This window comes from Castor canadensis, chromosome 5 (genome assembly GCF_047511655.1).
Source record: "Castor canadensis chromosome 5, mCasCan1.hap1v2, whole genome shotgun sequence".
NCBI lineage: Eukaryota > Metazoa > Chordata > Mammalia > Rodentia > Castoridae > Castor > Castor canadensis.
Window position 1 is genome coordinate 159,327,797 of NC_133390.1, and position 19,371 is coordinate 159,347,167.

General features: G+C 46.2%; 2 protein-coding genes across 25 annotated transcripts in view; one reads left to right on the plus strand and one right to left on the minus strand.

Annotated features, from left to right (window-relative positions):
• Gdf5 (growth differentiation factor 5) overlaps positions 1-16,313 on the minus strand; it is a 61,581-nt gene extending 45,268 nt beyond the window's left edge. For 4 of the 11 annotated variants that reach the window (XR_012448225.1, XR_012448220.1, XR_012448216.1 and 1 more), the window contains exons 1-2: positions 1,014-1,275; positions 685-775 (exon numbers count right to left, since the gene is read on the minus strand). The gene's annotated coding sequence lies outside the window, so the exon portion shown is untranslated. Of the gene's footprint in view, positions 1-684; positions 776-1,013; positions 1,276-6,485; positions 7,331-11,647; positions 12,069-15,990 lie in introns of those variants that run through there. The other 7 variants (XR_012448226.1, XR_012448221.1, XR_012448224.1 and 4 more) reach the window with 5 other exon arrangements.
• The window catches only part of Cep250 (centrosomal protein 250), a 56,360-nt gene that overhangs the window by 28,542 nt on the left and 8,447 nt on the right, over positions 1-19,371 (plus strand). For all 14 annotated transcript variants that reach the window (XM_020156834.2, XM_020156832.2, XM_020156837.2 and 11 more), the window contains 14 exons: positions 725-892; positions 1,272-1,406; positions 3,315-3,458; positions 4,676-4,809; positions 7,324-7,462; positions 8,325-8,667; positions 9,166-9,287; positions 10,250-10,370; positions 11,486-11,607; positions 12,066-14,675; positions 17,235-17,348; positions 17,529-17,684; positions 18,140-18,241; positions 19,181-19,240. In XM_020156834.2, coding sequence (XP_020012423.2) covers positions 725-892; positions 1,272-1,406; positions 3,315-3,458; positions 4,676-4,809; positions 7,324-7,462; positions 8,325-8,667; positions 9,166-9,287; positions 10,250-10,370; positions 11,486-11,607; positions 12,066-14,675; positions 17,235-17,348; positions 17,529-17,684; positions 18,140-18,241; positions 19,181-19,240 — 4,470 coding nt within the window. The remainder of the gene's footprint in view (positions 1-724; positions 893-1,271; positions 1,407-3,314; positions 3,459-4,675; positions 4,810-7,323; positions 7,463-8,324; positions 8,668-9,165; positions 9,288-10,249; positions 10,371-11,485; positions 11,608-12,065; positions 14,676-17,234; positions 17,349-17,528; positions 17,685-18,139; positions 18,242-19,180; positions 19,241-19,371) is intronic.

Below are 19,371 nucleotides of genomic sequence, written 5' to 3' on the forward strand. Positions count from 1 at the left end.
CTAGTAGTTGTAGTAAATTAAAGACTGTCACCCAGGCAACCTGACTTCAGAATCTTTCACCACTATCCCGAGAATCTAACAGAGGACCTGGACTAATTGGGTTGATGAGGAAAGGCTTTGGTCATTAATGGATCTGTGAGAGAACCAGGATCCTCATCTTAAATCTCTTATGTAATGTAGGGAAACATCTGCACTGGACCAGGTTGTTTTGGGTTTTTTTTTTTCCCCCCTTCTGGACTGGGGGATGCTAACTTCGCATCCTAAGCAGAGGAGAGGGAGCAACAAGGAGACTGAGTTGACACCTCAGTTCATTGTTAGAGCTGTCAATTATGAGGTGGATGGCTTTGAAAATGACATTTGTAGCTTATATAAGGACTTTAGAAAGCACATTACTATATTGTATCTTTTTTGTGTGTGTGTAGTATCAGGGTTTGAATTCAGGGCTTTGTGCTAGCTAGAGAGTGTTCTACCGCTTGAGTCATGCCCCCAGCCCTTGAAATATGCATACATACATGTATATATATATAAGTCTCATTTGACTCATAAAATTTGATTCATAAGGCAGGATTATTAAACCTCACTTTATAGATAAGTAAACAGGCTTAGAGGGATGCCCAAGTCACACAGAGAGGAGTAGTAAAAAGATTCTTATTCCAAACCTGTTCTCCTGCTTCCTCTCCTTACCTGTTGGTTTCTAACAGCATCATTTTCTTCACATGGCCAGGAGAAAGAGCGTTCTCTCCACCAGCAGGAGCTGACAAAGGTCCTAGAGCGCCTAGAGAGGGAAAGAATGGAGCTGGAAATGAGGCTGAAGGAACAGCAAATAGAAACCGAGGCCATCCAGGCACAGAGGGAAGAGGAACGGACCCAGGCTGACAGCACCCTCTGCCAGGTGGGAAGCTAGGAGGATTGAAGCTGGGCTCCTTCTGTGATCCCCTGACCTTTGGCCACTTCCTTTGCTATTGCTAAGAGTGGGCTAAGAGGGGCTTCCAGAAGATAGCAGGGCTACCTACTTTGCCACCAGTGAGTGGGGTGATTTTCGCAGTTAGCTGCAAGGCAGGCAGTATGTCATACTTCCTGAGGGAGGGCTAACATCTACCACATCCTGTCTGCTTGCAAACCAGTGAGAACCTTTGTATTTCCTGGTTGTGAGTCAGTAGGCTCAGACCTTCCTTTTCCCTCAGCCTGAACCCTATTTGTTGGAAGAGCCCTAGAGCAGCTGTACTGCTGGGTGAGCATGATAACCCTGAGCTCTTCCTGTCCCTCCACAGATGCAACTGGAAACGGAGAAGGAGAGAGTATCCCTCTTGGAGACACTGCTGCAGACTCAGAAGGAGCTGGCAGATGCCAGCCAACAGCTGGAACGGCTGAGGCAGGACATGAAGGTTCAGAAGTTAAAGGAGCAGGTATGGAGGATGGTCCTGGGTGTTCATTCACCCACTCAACAACTAATAGTCCTTTTTTTTTTTTTCTTTTTTTGGTGGTACTGGGGTTTCAGGGTCTCATGCTTGCTAGGCAGGCATTCTACACTAGCCCTTATGTGTTAAGTATTTTCAATATAGGGTCTCCAGAACTATTTGTGTGGGCTGGCTTCAAACTGCCATCCTCCTGATCTCTGCCTCCTGAGTAGCTAGCATTACAGGTGTGAGCCACCAGCACCTGGCTATGAATAGTTCTTTGGTACTTCTTGTGCATCAGGACCTGTGCTAGGTGCTGATATATGACAGGTACATAAGGGTATGGCCAAACAGACAACAGGGTAGACATGGTCCTTGTCCTCAAAGAACTTAAATTCTGGTGGCAGAGACAGACAAAAAATGAACAGACACAAGATAAATGAGGTAGTTACAGATTGTAATAAGTGCCATCAAGGAAATAAATAAGATAATGTAATTGAGAGTGATTCAAGGGAAGTCACTTTATACAAGGGTCAGGGAGGGCCTCAATGAGGAAGTGACATTTGAGCTGAAACTTAAAGTTTTAAAAGAAGCCAATCCCACATACAATATAGATGAACTTTGAAAACGTTATGCTAAGTGAAAGAAGCCAGACATAAAGAGGCTGTATATTATCTTCCATTTATATGGAATATCGAGAATAGGCAAACCTATAGACAGAAAGTAGATTAGTGGGTGGAGAGTGAGGCAGAGAATGAGGAATGTCTACTAATGGGGTGCTTCTGGGGTGATGAAAATGTTCTAAAACTCATCTTGGTGATAGTTGCAGAACTGTGAATATACTAAAAACCACTAAATTATATACTTAGTAAATTGTATGGTAGGTAAATTACAACTCAGTGTAGCCTTGAAAAAAAAAAAAAGAAAAGAGCCAAGCATGATCAAGGCCAGCCTAGGCAACTTGGTGAGATCCTGTCTCAAAATTTAAAAAAGGGGGAATGGGGCTTGGATTTAGCTCAATGTTAGAGCACTTAACTTGCGTAGCATGCTTGAGTCCTTGAGCTCAATTCCTAGTAACACACATGCACACACATACATGCATGCCAAAAAAAAAAAAAGGAAAGGAAAGAAGCCAACCATTTGAACTTCTTGAAGCAGAGGATTTAGCTGTTATAAGGGCCCCAGAACAGATAAGTAAAGGCTCAGGAAGTTCCAGAGTATGACTACAGAGTGATGAGCTTAGGGACAAGTGGAGAGGAGTCCTTCCTCAGCCATAGTAGGAGCTTGGGTTTATTCTAAGGGCAGTGGGAAAGTGGAGGATGATACTTTAAAAGCAGAGGTGGGCAGGACTTACATGTCAATATATAAAAAATAAAAATTTAAATGTATATAAAAAAAAGTATGTATTTTATATGTATTTTAAAATACTTTATATTTATATATATGTATATATGAATGTGATTTTATACACGCACACACTTTTTCTTTTTGTGGTGCTGAGAATCAAACCCAGAGACTTGTACAATCTAGGCAAACGCTCAACCGAGCTACATTGCTATCCTTGGATATATATTTAATAAAGTACTTTAATTGCTAAGTGGAGAATGTGTGTCTGTGTAAGTAGAGGCCATGCCATCAAATGGAAGTAAGGATATAGTCAGGAGGCTGTTGCAATGGTCTGGATGAGGGACTATTATTAACTCACGGACCCCCTGACCAAAAAGCCTGGATGAGTTCATGCACTTTTTGAGAAAGGCAAGGGAACAGGAAGTGAGGAGTTGAGATAGAAACAAAGTGGTTCCTGCCTCAATTTTTGCCAACCAAACAGAAGAAACAGTATTTGTACAATGCAGAGGACTTTAAGACCTAGCCCCAGTAGAAGTTTTCCCACACTCACTGCTTCTTCTTCCTTTGCAGCAAACCACTGAAATGCTGCAGACCCAGCTCCGGGAGGCTCAGCAGGAGCTGAAGGAGGCAGTACAGCAGCACAAAGATGATCTTGCTGCCCTCCAAGAAGAGGGTAGCACTTTGCTGCAGGACAAGATAGACCTACAAAAGGAGGTCTCTACTGCCCACCCTGCCCCATAACCCTTCCCTGCACAGCCAGGGCCTCCCACTCCTCTCTTCAGGACAGGGAGAACCTGGGCCCTACTGCCTGAGCTCAGGAAGACAGGGATAGGTGATGGTACTGAATGGAAAATTGAAGGATGCTCAGAACTGAGCAGGTGCTATTCAGTTGGAATAGTACAGTTGGCCCTCTGAATCTGCATGTTCCACATCAACAGATTCAACCAACAGTCAACTGAAAATATTTGGGGAAAAAATGCAAAGACTTCTTATTCTTATTATTCTCTAAACAATAGCATAAACATGGCATTCACATTGTATTAGGTATAACAAGTAATCTGGAGATGATTTAAAATTTATCAGAGGCTGTGCATAGGTCATGTGCAAATACTATGCAATTTATAAAGGAACGTGAGCATCTGCAGATTTTGGTATCCAAGGGAGATTGTTTCCAGGCGACCCAGGCACCACTGTAATCTCTTTGTCTAGAGTGATCATAGAGCTTAGATTTTCTCAGGCATGCCCAGGTTCTATTATTATTCTTATTCTCACCCTAAATCCAGTGTTTTTGTTTTGTTCTTGATGTTCTTTTTTTTTTTTTTTGAGACAAAAGTCTCACTCTGTAGCCCAGTCTGGCCTCACACTCATGATTCTCAGGTATGCTAGCACACACCTGTAATCCTAGCTACTTGGGAGGCAGTGGCAGGAAGATTGAGAGTTCAAGGCCAACAAAGTTAGTAAGACCTTATATCAAAAACAAAGACAAAAGGGCTAGGGGAATAACTCATGTGGTAGTACACTCACTACTACACCTGGCTAAGTTCAATGTTTTATATACCAGGTTGCTTTTCCTACTCAGACTGCTTTTCCTTCAAATTATCTTATATTAGATGTTCTGATTTTTTTATTTAAAAAATACAATCACTATACATTTACCCTTCACTTTGCTTTTGGATATAGTTCTATTCAGTTGAGTTTTATTTGTGCCTGCCTTTATGCAGCATTTGTGAGGCTGGGAAGACAGATTTCCTAGCTGAATGATACTGGGGAAGTGGGCAGTTAAGAACAGTGTAAGAATTGGTGGAACTTCCAGGGTTCTAAAGAGGGGCCACTGACTGTGTTACACCCTGCAAGACCCTAAAGCCCTAGGCTAGAAGCATTCTACTGGCCCCCTGCCCTGCCATATGATTTTTATGCCCTTAACCTTCCAGGTAGAAGACTTGAAGTCTCAGCTGGTGGCCCAGGATGACTCTTACAGGCTGGTGGAGCAAGAGGTTCAAGAGAAGCTGAAAGAAGCGCAGGAATATAGTCGAATTCAGAAGGAACTAGAAAGAGAGAAAGCCAAGTAGGTTAAACAGCCATGGAGGCAGCTTTTGCCTTTCTGGCTATAATGGTTACTGTGGCATTGACAGTTCTTTGCTCATGTGACTTCACCTTTCATGTCTAGGTCTGGTGTGTACATGTAGCTATGTGGAGAGGACGTGGTCCCTGTCTTCAAAGCTTAGACTCCATTCATTTAGTAAATATTTAGAGAACACCCATTATGTACCAAGCACTATGCCAGAGTTAGAGATACAGTGATAAACTAGATAGCGTGCAGTCCCTGAGTCAATAGAACTTGTAGTTTTTATGGGAAAGATTTTAATTAAATAATTCTCCAAACAAATTATTACAGATTATGAGACATGGTGTGAGGAAAGAAACAGGGTACTGAAATGGAAGTGAGAGAGAGGAGACCTGCTTTAGAAAGGTGTTTGGGACTTTCTCAAAAGAAGAAATTCAAATGGCCAGAAAACACATGAAAAAATGCTCACCATCTCTAGCAATAAAGGAAATGCAAATTAAAACCACGCTAAGATTCCACCTCACCCCTGTTAGAATAGCCATCATCAGCAACACCACCAACAACAGGTGTTGGTGAGGATGCGGGGAAAAAGGAACCCTCTTACACTGTTGGTGGGAATGTAGACTAGTACAACCACTCTGGAAAAAAATTTGGAGGCTACTTAAAAAGCTAGACATGGATCTACCATTTGATCCAGTAATACCACTCTTGGGGATATACCCAAAAGACTGTGACACAGGTTACTCCAGAGGCACCTGCACACCCATGTTTATTGTGGCACTATTCACAATAGCCAAGTTATGGAAACAGCCAAGATGCCCCACTACTGACGAATGGATTAAGAAAATGTGGTATCTATACACAATGGAATTCTATGCAGCCATGAAGAAGAACGAAATGTTATCATTCGCTGGTAAATGGATGGAATTGGAGAACATCATTCTGAGTGAGGTTAGCCTGGCCCAAAAGACCAAAAATCGTATGTTCTCCCTCATATGTGGACATTAGATCAAGGGCAAACACAACAAGGGGATTGGACTATGAGCACATGATAAAAGCAAGAGCACACAAGTAAGGGGTGAGGATAGGTAAGACACCTAAAAAACTAGCTAGCATTTGTTGCCCTTAACGCAGAGAAACTAAAGCAGATACCTTAAAGCAACTGAGGCCAATAGGAAAAGGGGAACAGGTACTAGAGAAAAGGTGAGATCAAAAAGAATTAACCTAGAAGGTAACACACACGCACAGGAAATTAATGTGAGTCAACTCCCTGTATAGCTATCCTTATCTCAACCAGCAAAAACCCTTGTTCCTTCCTATTATTGCTTATACTCTCTCTACAACAAAATTAGAAATAAGGGCAAAATAGTTTCTGCTGGGTATTGGGGGGGGAGGGGGAGGGGGCGGAGTGGGTGGTAAGGGAGGGGGTGGGGGCAGGGGGGAGAAATGAACCAAGCCTTGTATGCACATATGAATAATAAAAGAAAAATTAAAAAAAAAAAAAAAAGAAAGAAAGGTGTTTGGGAAGGCCTTTCTCAGGAGGATGCATTTAAACCAGCACTGAAGGATGTAATGGAGCCACCCACACAAAGGAGTGAAGGAAAGCTCCAAACAGTTGGAATAGAAGTCATGCTCAGAGGCTCTAAGGTTACAGACTCATCAAACACTGAGCTTACCGTGTTTGGTGAAACTCAGAATGTGCTGTAACCGGAACATGTGAGTGAAGAGAGCTGGACAAGTCCTTCTCATTCAGGATGTTGTAGGCCATGGCAAGGAGTTTGTAGATTATTTTTGTTTAGTAGGAAACCACTGGGAAATTGACACAATCCACTTTATAACATACAGAAGGAATTGTAATGGTATGAAACACTAGGAACAACATGAGAGCATTCAGAACGGAAAGCAGCATGCGTTCTCAGTGCTGCAAGAGCTTGAGGAGGGACAGATCCTTTTGGTGGTGACACTAGAGGCAGAAAGACAAGCTAGGAGGCTTGTACAGGTGTCCAGATAAGAGATACTAAGGCTACTACCAGGGTAGTTGTGTATATGTATGGGGGAAAGACTGAAAGAGATTTAAGAGATGTTAAGGGAGTTAGACTCAATTACATAAAGTGATGGATTGGATGTGGGCAGATGAAGGGGCAACTCTGAAGTGGTCAGTGTTTCTATGTTGTAACATTGGATGAAGGTACATTTCTGTGAGGTAAGGAACACAATAGGAAATGCGGAGTTGAAGTACGTAAAGGATGGGAAGATTAGGCATACTGAATTTGAAGAATGTGTATAGATACATTTGGAATTTAGCAGAGAAGAATAAACTGAAGTTAAGATGAGCATCATATGAATTACCTAGGAGCACACAGTAGGTGCTCAATAAATGGTAGCTTTTATTGTGATGCTGTAATTATCATTACTATTTCTATTTTTAATTATTAATGCTATGATTAGAATAGTCAGATGAGAAGTAGTTCATTACTCCCTGAAAGAATGACCTAGTCATTTGTTTCTTTTTAGCCTAACTCTGTCACTGGTAGAAAAGGAACAGAGACTCATTGTTTTACAAGAAGCTGACTGTGTTCAACAGCAAGAGCTGAACTCCTTGCGCCAAGATATGCAGAAGGCCCAGGAAGGGCAGAAAGAGCTCAGCGCCCAGGTACTTCCTTCTGTGGCTATGGTCCATGCTTCTTGATGGAGGCCTGCTTCTGCAGTAATAGTAGGGTGACTGCTCTCAGTCCTTTCATGGAGAGGACACTTCTCTTTTTCCTTTTCCTTTTTTTTTTTTTTTTTTTGCAGTACTGGGGTTTGAACTCAGGGCTTCATGCTTGCTACGTATGCTTACTCTACCACTTGAGCCACTCCGTCAGCCTCTTTTTCCTAGTAACAAAATAGGCTGGGACCCCAACAGCCCTAGGAGGAGGAGAAAGTCAGGACTGGGCAGGGTCAGGGCTTGGGAACCTGATTTAGAGATGAGAATGGCCCTTATGGAGAATCTGATAGCCTGGTTGGCAAGGCATAGCAGGGGAAATTGAAGAGTAAGAAATACTCCACATGAGGTAGGCAGCAGCAAGGTGACTTCTGATGACTTAGTTTTCTCATAGTAGGATTCTTGGCCTGGGTCCAGAGGAGAGATGGAACCAGGAGAGACAGAGTAGGAGAGTAAGAGCTAGACAGTGATAAGACATAGGTCTCCCTGATAGACAGCCCTGAGTTTGACTTCTGGTTGTCAGGGTTTCATGGCAGAGTTCCAGTCATAGCAGGGAACTGGCATATCTGTCTGCCTGGGCAAACATAGCAAGAGTCCATTAGTGTAGCCTGGTCCTGTGTGTCAGGAGCTGGTTGCCTCCAAGTGTCAGATCTAGAGTACCACTCAACTCAGAGCCCTCCCTGCCTGTTGGGGATCTAAATCTGCTGAAACCTTTCCTGCCATGGTGAAGCTTTGCACAGAAGTTGGGTGGACTGAGGCCTGGGAAGGTATCCACTCCCTGTTCAGAATGAGCCTAATTCCTCCCTGGCAGGTGGAATTGCTGAGGCAGGAGGTGAAGGAAAAAGAAGCTGACTTTATGGCCCAGGAAGCACAGCTGCTGGAGGAGCTGGAAGCCTCTCGGATCACAGAACAGCAACTTCGAGCTTCCTTGTGGGCCCAGGAGGCCAAAGCAGCCCAAATGCAGCTGCGCCTGCGAAACACTGAGAGCCAGCTGGAGGCTCTGGTCACTGAGCAGCAGCCCGGGAACCAGGCCCAGGCCCAGTTGGCCAGCCTTTACTCTGTCCTGCAGCAGGCCTTTGGGTTTGTGTGTGAGAACAGGCCTGAGCTGAGGGGTGGGGGAGACTCTGCTCACTCCCTCTGGGACCCTGAGCCAGGTGAGGCTACCAACCAAGAACTAAGTCTTTTGTACCAAAGCCAGGCTTAGCTCCCAAGGGAGAAGGGAGGGGAATACAGTTCCTCAGGCAATATTGTGTCAAGGTTAAGGCCACAGGCTCTGGGATTAATTCTGGGTGAGTTTGAACCCCATTTCTGCTCTGCCATTTGCTAGCTATATGACAGTGGGCAAGTCACCTAACTTCTTTGAGCTTGACTTTCCTCAACCTAAATGAGGGTTATTAAAATGAGGGTTATTAGATTTTTTCCAAGGAGTTACTGAGATTACAAATGTAAGTAGCTCACTAGTTCCTGGCACATAAATGCATAACAAATAGTAGCTAGCATTATCTAGTGCCTACCACAGTGCCTGGGATATAAAAAACCAGAAAGTATGTGAACTTCTAAAAGGGGGAGGACCAAGGTCTTGTCAGGAGGAGGGATGGCTATTTCTTTACATAGTGGCAGCCAGGTGATGAGGTTTTCCTTCATTTCTTCAGACCAGAATGGAGCTAGGAGCCTTTTTAAGAGAGGGCCCCTCTTGACTGCTGTCTCAGTTGAGGCCATAGCATCTGCCCTCCACAAGCTTCACCAAGACCTGTGGAAGACTCAGCAGGCCTGTGTATGTTCTCTGCTCTCCTTTCTTTAGCTCCACCTCCTTTGAAAAGGTTAAGACAAAGACTAGTAAAATGTGGCAGTTTGACCTGTTTTATTTCAGAGATCAAGCTGGGATAAGTTCCACCTCTATTATTAACTGTGTAGCAACTGGAACTAAGCAGCTGAATATCCTGGGCCCTGGTTTTCACTTGCAAAGTAGGGCAGATAATGCCTGCCCCCAGGGTTGTTGTGAGGATTAAGTGAGTGGGAGTCTTGAAGGAGCCCTATAAACAATAAAACCCTGAACACGTGGGTGGTTTTGTTTTGCATCATTTTCTTCTCAGGTAGGAATATATTCTTGGTGCCCAGGCATCTAAGAGGAAACTGGCAAGTTGGGGACCACTGAGATTTGAGGTTGCTGCTTTCTAAGCTTAGTGCTGAACTAAAGGTTCCACAAATTCCACCTCACTGTGAACCTAACATATAATACAAATTGAGTGCCATCTATATGCAGCCACTCTGAGCTGTGATACAAAGAGAAAGACCTAATTTCTATCCTCAAGAAGGCTTCTGACATGGTGGGAGACCAAATTGCATCGTGATAAAACAGAACTGACAGAATTAGCTCAGTAACAGATACAAATGATGCACTATTGGAACTAGGAGATAGGGACAGTCCATACGGGCTCAGAGGGGCAGAAGAAAAAGGTGACTTTGGGCTAACCTTTGAATAGACATTTGTGTAGAAAGAGTTATGCCCTGGAATAGGACCTTGAGCAGTTTTTTTTTTCAAAAGACATAGATTAATGGGGCTTCTTAGTTCCTGTCAATTGGAACAGAGCCCACCCTCACTTCAGGGAGCTAAATGCATATGAGTTCAGAGGTAATTCAGTAACCTGAGAGGCTAGGAGTGAGGAGGGAGCTTGAGCCCTGGCTAGGATAACTTTGTGCCAATGAGGAGCTTGAGTTCAGCCCTACCTTTCTCAGGATGATCTGAGGAACCAGGCCCAGAAGCTGACACAGTGTCTAACTGATGTGGAGGCTGAGAAGAACCAGGTCCAGTCAGAGTTGCAGGACCTGCAGAGACAACTCTCCCAGAGCCAGGAAGGTAAGCTGTGTAGGTGGGAAGGTTTGGAGGAGAAAAGAAACAGGTGGGAACCAGAAATGTTAGGAACAGACCCACAAATGTGAAATGATGTCTTATGTATCTGCAAAGGACTGATGACTCCCTTGAACTATTTTTCTGCTTTGCTTGGCCTTTGCAGGCCATCCTGAATGAAGGGATTAGGAAGAACAGATTTGGTAAACTGAGAAGGAGCTGGCTGGGCTTCTGTTTTGTGTCTCTAAAGAAGACCAAAAAAAAAAAAAGGAGGGGGAGTTGGATGCATGGCTCAAATGGTAAAGTGCTTGCCTAGCAAGCGCAAGGTCCTAAGTTCAAACTCTAGTACCACAACAGTTGGGGGGAGGGTTGTTCAGCCTGGGCTACATAGTGAGTTTATGACCAACTTGAGACCCTGTCTCAAAAAGCTAAAACAAACAAAAAAACTATAGAAACCTAGGGCCAGGACTCTGAGACCATGTTACTAATTTTTTATCATTTCTATCTATGCCCTTAAAATAGGCTTTGATGGCAGGAGGATCATGGGCTTGTTTGGGAGAAAGCAATGAGGGAGAACATACTGACACCACAGCCAAAGGCTAGGAACGCTGCTGACCACTTGGAAAGAAGAGGGAAGGGTCTTGAGAGGATTTCTTAGGGGGAGGCTCTGGGCCCTTTTAAGGTCATTCAAGGGCTCCTGGAGATCCCCACAAAAAGAACTACATTCCAGGGTATGTTGCAGAAATGAGTGGCAGCCAGAGAGCTACCAGGTCTCTTGGAACCTCTGAAAAAACCACATAATTTGAGGCTGGAAGTAACAAGTACTATGAGCTAGCTCAACCTTGTCTGGAGTCCATGGTTGAGGATTTTTGTGTTCAAGATGAGGAATTACCAGCAATGCTAGGAGTGACAACAGATCCAGATGCATATCTGTAAGCAGCAGGGAGCCTAAACAATAGGAGCAGCTGGCAGATGGGTGATGTCTTAGGATACTGAATGTAATTCTCTCTTTCTTGGCCTTCTACCCCTTTGATTCTGTACTCCATCCTCCATCTGCCTCTACACCCCTGTGTTCTCCCAACCCTGACCACGGGCCTGACTCCATTACCTTTGTCTTCTCAAAGAGAAATCCAAGTGGGAAGGAAAACAGAACTCCCTGGAATCTGAGCTGAGGAACCTGCATGAGACTGTGGTGTCCTTACAAAGTCGCCTACGGCAGGCAGAACTGCAGAGAATGGAAGCCCAGGTGATGTGTAGTTTGGGGAGGGGTGCCTCAGGAATAGTACCTTAAAGCCCAAGGCTCTGGCTCCTAGGCCTGCCTTGGCCTGTGGCCATGTGATCCCAGCTTCCTTCAGCAAGTCTTTCAGTTCCTCTGGCTGTCCCCATGTTCCTGAAGGCCACTATTAAGGTCATAGTGAATCTTTCTCGAATTACTTTTTCTGAATTGCGGTTGAGAGTTTTGCCCCTTGCCCTGAAAGACCAGAGTCTGGGATAACTCATTCACACTAGACTGTCTTCCCTGAGAATAGTAGATTCCTGCCTCGGAGGTGTCAGGGCTGCTCTTTTACAGGATCAACTTAAGTGGAATGCAGTACTTATTTTGTCCAAGTCCTTATCACTGCTATTGCCACAAAACAAGAAAAAGAAAGCTGGTGTTGGAGTGGATTAACCCAGTCTAAGGTGGTTTTGCCTCTTGTTTTCCAGAGTGAACGAGAGTTACTTCAGGCAGCCAAGGAGGACCTAATGGCTCAGGTAGAACACCTGCAAGCATGTGTTACAGAAGCGAGGGCCCAGGCAAGTGCTGCTGGGGTTCTAGAAGAAGATCTGCGAACAGCACGCTCAGCACTAAAACTGAAAAATGAGGAGGTGGAAAGTGAGCGGGAGAGAGCCCAGGCTCTGCAAGAGCAGGGTGAGCTGAAGGTGGCCCAGGGGAAGGCTTTGCAGGAAAATCTGGCTCTGCTGGCCCAGACCCTGTCTGAAAGAGAGGGGGAAGTAGAGACTTTGCAGGGAGAAATCCAGGAACTAGAGAAGCAGAGGGAAATGCAGAAGGCTGCTCTGGAACTGCTGTCTTTGGACCTGAAGAAGAGGAACCAAGAAGTTGATCTGCAACAAGAACAGATTCAGGAGCTAGAGAAGTGTAGGTCTGTCTTAGAGCACCTGCCCATGGCTGTCCAGGAGCGAGAGCAGAAGCTGACTGTGCAACGAGAACAGATCAAAGAGCTTGAGAAAGATCGGGAGACTCAAAGGAATGTCTTGGAGCATCAGCTTCTGGAACTGGAGAAGAAGGCCCAAGTAATTGAGTCCCAGAGAGCACAGATTCAGGATTTGAAAAAGCAATTGGTGACTCTGGAATGCCTAACCCTGGAGCTGGAGGAAAGCCATCACAAGGTGGAGGACCAGCAGAAGGTGATCGAGGAGCTGGAGGGCCAGAGAGAAATGCAAAGGGTGGCTCTGACTCACCTCACACTGGATCTGGAAGAAAGGAGCCAGGAGGTACAGGTGCAAAGCAGCCAGCTCCATGAGTTGGAGAGCCACAGCACTGTTTTGTCAAGAGAGCTGCAGGAGAGGGAGCAGGAGGTGAAGTCCCAGCGCCAGCAGATTGAGGAGCTACAGAGGCAGAAAGAGCATCTGACTCAGAACCTGGAGCAGAAGGGCCAGGAACTGATGCTCCAGAAAGAGAGGATTCAGGGTCTGGAAGACCAAAGGACTCTGCAGACCAAGATCTTAGAAGAGGACCTGGAGCAAATCAAGCTGTCCTTGAGAGAGCGTGGCCGGGATCTGGCCTCTCAAAGGCCATTGATGCAGGAGCAGACAGAGGAAGGGAAGAGTCCTAGAAAAGCACAGAGAGGAAATCTAGAACACATGAAGCTGATCCTGCGTGATAAGGAGAAGGAAGTAGAATGCCAGCAGGAATGCATCCAGGAACTTCAGGAGCACAAGGACCAGCTGGAGCAGCAGCTCCAGGGTTTGCACAGGAAGGTGGGTGAGACCAACCTGCTCCTGACCCAGCGAGAGCAGGAAATAGTGATCCTGCAGCAGCACCTGCAGGAAGCCAAGGAACAAGGAGAGCTGAAAGAGCAGTTACTTCAGGGTCAGCTGGAAGAGGCCCAGAGAGCCCTGGCCCAAAGGGACCAGGAACTTGAGGCCTTGGAGCAAGAACAGCAACAAGCTCAGATTCAGAAGGAGAGCATGAAGGAAAAGGTAACCACACTCCAGTCAGCTCTGGAGCAGGCCCATGTGACACTGAAAGAGCACCACCGAGAGCTTGAGGAGCACAAGGAGCTGGTACGAAGTCTCCAGGAAGAGCTGGAAGTGGAGGGACGGCAGGTGCAGGCCCTGGAGGAGGTGTTGGGAGACCTGAGGGCTGAGTTTCGGGAGCAGGAGAAGACTCTGCTGGCCCTTGAGCAGCAGTGTGCTGAGCAGGCACAGGAGCATGAAGCAGAAGTCAGGACCCTGCAGGAAAGCTGGCTGCAGGCAGATGCCATGCTCAAGGAACGGGACCAGGAGTTGGAGGCTCTGCGGGCAGAAAGCCAGTCCTCTCAGCATCAGGAGGAGGCTGCATGGAGTCAGGCAGAGGTTCTGCAGGAGGCCCTCAGCAAGGTCCAGGCTGCCCTGCAGGAGAAAGAGCAAAGTCTCCTTGAACAGATTGAATTGAGCCACAGTCTGGAGGCCAGTACTAACACCCTTCGAGCCACCCTGGATGCCTGCCAGGCACATGCCCGGCAGCTGGAGGAAGCCCTGAGGATGCGTGAAAGTGATATCCAGGACCAGTATCTCCAACACCAGGAGGACATGCAGCAGCTCCATCAGGCACTTGCCCAGAAGGATGAAGAACTGAGGCAGCAAAAGGAACAGGGGCAACTGCTGGAGAAGTCTCTGGCTCAGAGGAGCCAAGAGAATGCTATCCAACAGAAGCAGAGTCAGGGACAAGAGAGAAAAGAGACCAGAAGCCTTTGTGAGAGTCTAAAGGAATTACAGATGACACTATCCAAAAAGGAAGAGGAAATCCTAGAACTGAGGGAGGCCCAGCAAAGGAAGAATGTGGGAGCCTTTCCCCCTAGCTACAGAACCTCCCCAGTGGAGGAGTCATCCTCAAAATTAGATTCTTTAGAGCCCACGCTGCAGCAGGACTTGGAGCGACTACAAGTAGCCCTGAGGCAGACAGAGGCCAGGGAGATTGAGTGGAGGGAGAAGGCCCGGGACCTGTCACAGTCCCTGGCCCAGAGCAAGGCCAGCATCAACAGTCTACAGGAGATAGCCATGTTCCTACAAGCCTCTGTCCTGGAGCGGGAATCAGCACAGCAAAGGCTGCAGGTGAGTCACTCCAGGGGAAGTAAGAGCCAAGAACAGAGCCCATCTGGCTGAACTCAGAGGCTTCCTGCTACCCTGGGCCTTGCAGAACCTCAGAGGGTGTGAGAAAGCTGAAGTGACATGCACCTGGACATAAGTAGAGCTCAGGCTACCCCTGCCCTCAGAGCTGGTCTAGAAGATGAGCTCTGAGTGTACTGGAGGGACACCCAATCTTTCCTGAGGGAGGGTCTCAAAAGGCCTCCTGGTAACAGTGATGTTTAGGATTATATCTGGAGACCAGTAAAGAGCTAGCTGGGAACAGAGCTTTCTGGGGAAAGGAAAAAGGAGAGAGCATAAGGAAGATCTGTGTAGGAGGTTCAGGTCACCTGGAACATAGAGGACCAGTTGACAAGAGAAGAGAGGACAATAGAGGCCTTGGCATTCAGGGCTTATAAGTCATGCTAAGGAACTGGGTCACTAGTGGGAAGTGAATGAAGTGTTTTGGGTGAAAAGTGACACAGTCAGAAAGATTGCTTGGGCCACCATGTGGAGCAACGCAGATCTGGAGGAGACCAACCAGGAAACTAATAGAAGTCCAGAGGAGAGGTGGAAACTTAAGATGGTAAGTGTGAATGAGGTAAAGAAAAAGCAGGAACGAGTCAAAGATGCTAAGGTTTCTTCCACTGAGATGAAGAAAAGCAGGGTTTGCTGGACGCCAGTGGCTCACACCTGTATAGCTACTCAGGAGGCAGAGATCAGGAGGATTGTGATTCGAAGCCAGCCCAGGCAAATAGTTCGCAAGATCTCATCTCAAAAAAACCATCACAAAAAAGGGCTTGTGGAGTGGCTCAAGGTGTAGGGCCTGAATTCAAACCCCAGTACCACAGTTAAAAAAAAAAGAAAAGAAAGAGGAGTGGAAGGTGAGTTGGTTTGGAAATGAAGCGAAGCTCTTGTGGGATGTGCAAGGGGAGATGTCCAGCAGGCAGCTTAATGAAGGGTATGAAGCTGAAGGATGAGGCTGAGACTGGAGACTTTGGGGCCATCAGCAGTTAGAACTCTGGTAGGAAGAGTGCCAAGTGAGAAAGGAAACAGGTTTAGGATAGGACTTTTGGGTATAACATTTAACCTTAAGGTCAAGTATTACCTTAGTCGCCTTCATACCCCCAGTACTGAGCCCAAGACTCACACAGTAGGCAATCAGGAAAGATAGATAGGTTGACCACTGAACAGAGAAAAGCATTGTTTGTTTTTCCAAGAGAAATTCAGTTCATTTTTCCAGGGAAATTAACTCTATATCCTGGTCCCTTACCAAGCCCCAGAAAATCCCTTCCCTCCTCACCTCAGAGACAGAACCCCCAGGGACTTGCCTTCTGGGAACTCACAAAGCACTGTTCTGATGAAAGGGCAATATGTGGAAGAAGCATTCTGTTTTATAAACTTTGGACTCAAGTTCCTGGGCTTGAAATAATACTGCATTTTATTAGGTATGTGTTCCTGGGTGAGAGCCTTTATGTGTCTGGTGCTTGAATTTCTCATGGATAAGATAGGGAACGATAGCATGCAGGGAGGTGATAGCCTGCTTGGGAAGAAAGAACTCATCAGTGGAATTCCTTGCCTATTTCCAGGCCCATCTTCACAGGCACAGCAAAAGGATGGTGTGTAACTGGGCCATAGGGCAATTCCCAGCCATGCTTTTGGGTTACTGAACAACATTCACTCAATATCGTTACTCAGGTCAGGGGCACTTCACCCACTCCCCCCTCAAAGGCATCTTTTAGGTGCAGCCCTTCATTATGGTAGTACCATTTTTAAAGCATTTTACATATTTTAAGCATTCTACATGCCAGGAACTGTTACTCTCACTTTCTTCCACTACCCTAAAAAAAATGAATATTATGTTCATTTCGAAGTTAAGAAATGGCAGCCAGAGAAGTTAACTTGTCCAAAGTCGTAAAGCTGGTAACTGGTGGAAATGGGTTAGATCTAACAGTCTGACTTGAACTTGGTTTCTTGTCTTCTCGGCTCCTTCTTTCCTGACACTCCTTTCACATTCCATTCCTCATGTCTGTGTTCCTTCTTGACCCTTAATCATTTAAGAAACAAGGTGCTAAAAACTACCTAGTATTAGGTTTTCCCATTCATCAACCCCGTCAACCCTGAGGGTTTGCTCCATCTTGGAATATGTAGTCATTTTATAAAAGAGGAATTTGGAGTTTGGAACAAACTCCTATTTTGACCGGAGTCATGTAGTCAATAAGTGCTATACCCAATGCCACGTGACTATAGAGCCTTGTTTTTTTCTAGACCACTTCAGTGCCCCAACCTGTCACTTGGCTTATGGGAAATCTAAAATGACATGAGAACCCTGGTCCTAGCTCACTTGCAAGCTCACTGTGAATTCTTAGAAAACCCAAATTTTTTCCTTCCTTTGTTTTTGTATGTGTGTAGAAAATGAAGGTGCTAGGCTAGAGTAGCTCAGAGGTTTCAGGAAAACTAAGCCTATCTGAGTGAGGAAATGGAACTGGTTTTTATGAAGACAGAGGTTGACTTGGTTTGATTTTTTCCCATACCTCCACACCCCAGAAGGAGCTGGCACTTACCAGACAGGCTCTAGAGGAGGAGCGGCTATGTAACTCACACTCAACCCACAGAGCGGAGCGGGGGCCCAGAGCAGAGCTGGGTGTACAGCCCAGAGAGGTAAGCTGGGCCTACTAGGTACCATTAACCTAGGAAGGAGCTCCTGTCAGGGGCTTCATCCCCTCCCTTGGGAATTGGGTTCCTGAAACCCAGACTTACCTGTTGGTTCTTTTGCTTTCCATCTGTTCCCATACCTATCTGTGGGGCTGCCCAGGTAAGATTCATAGGTCTTTCCCACAGGTTTCAGGAGTGGAAGCTGAGCCTAGTCCTGATATAGAGGAGAAGCAGCTGTTGAGACAAAGGCTTGAACACCTACAGCAAGCAGTGGCACGGCTGGAGATTGACCAGAGCAGGCTACAATGCCACAATGTCCAGCTGCGGACCACCTTGGAGCAGGTCAGTAACTTCTATTCTCAGCTGTCTCCTCTGGGGTCCGGTGGGCATGAATCTCCACGTCTCATGTGGCTGCTAGATCAAGAATCGGTAAACTCCAACCAGTGAGCCAAATCTGGCTGGTTGCATTTCTGAAATAGTTTTATTAGAACATAGCCATGCATTGTTTGTGTCTGCTTGCCTACTACAACAGTGGCACTGAATAATTGTGACAGAGCTGCAATGCCCCACAAAGCCTAAAATTCTTGCTAAAGAAAATATTTGCTGACCTTTGCTTCAAAGGCCCAAGAAATACCTTCATCCTTTTCCAGGAGCATTTCTTCACATTCAAGGCTACACTAGCATGTGCTCTTCCCAGCCGAAGAGTCTTACTTCCCATGGTTACTGTCCCTTTACACTCACCTCTGCACATTGCTGACTCCACATCAAGACTTGATTTATCACTTGCATCTTGGCAGGTGGAACGAGAGCGGAGGAAGCTGAAGCGGGATTCCATGCGTGCATCCCGGGCAGGGACTCTGGAGATCAGTGAAGCTATGGCCTCATCACCCACACAGCAGGTTTACCTATTTTTCTCACTGCACCCCCAGTGACTAACAATCAGCCCTCTGCAATGCACATCCCAGGCCACCCTTGGACAAGAGACAGGCACTGCAACCAATCCAGAGAGCCCTTCCTGACTGGATTTGGAACTGCTGAGCACTGTCCTGGCCCTGAGAAGAAGGCCCAACATCAGTGGTGGGAGCAGAATCAAGGCTAGAATCCTCAGCCCTGCATTCTGAGGAACTCAGATCTACCCACTCCCATACCCATGCCTCAGGCTCACCCAGGAATAGGGCTCATGGGCTTTGGCTGGAATACCTGGCATAGGAGTGCTGCTTACCAGCCACTGACATGCCTGGGAGTTTGCTCACAGCTTTGCAGATCTTAGACCCCCTTGTAGTAGTAAATTTACAAGATTCGGGTTCTTGGTATTTTCTGGGAACAGAGCCCCTTTTTTTGGGTAAGGTGTTTGAGGAAAACTCTCTTAAATGATCACTATTAACTGAGGCATGTCTAACAATAGGTCCAGCCTGGCAGGAAGGGACTGTTTGTGGTGGCTGAGCATCTTCAGCTTTCCATCCCCCTTCCTTTAATGAAAGCTTTCCAAGGGCAAACACCATGTCTACTTCCCCTATGCATCCTCAGCTCATAGCCCTGGGCTGCTACAAAGCAGATGCATAGCATATTTGTTTTTTTTTTTAAAAAATAGGGCCTCAAAGAAGCAAATGGCATCCAAGCCTTTTGAATGTTTAATATTGCCCATTATGCTGCAATAGACCCTCCTGGGTTTCCTTGCCCCAAAACCATGTCCTATAGAAGATCAGTCTAAGTTCAGTTACTTCCAACCCATAGCCCTTGCCTCGGCTTCCAAGCTTGGGATGAGATAGCTGAAAGTTGCTTGTGGAAACCCAAGTGGTAAGGCAGATTCCAACAAGATTGGCATTTGTCTTCTTTAGGATGGAAAAGGACAGAGGGACTTCACAGATGCCAAATATATGGTTGAACTGCAGAAAGAGGTATGTTATGGAAGGATCTGTCTTCTAAGTCCCTTTTCCCTCACACTTAGGCAAAAAGGCCTTAGTATCTGCTGTGTGCTTGTCCCTTTGTGCACCTCTGACAGTGAGAGGGGCAGTAACTCCAGCCTTTG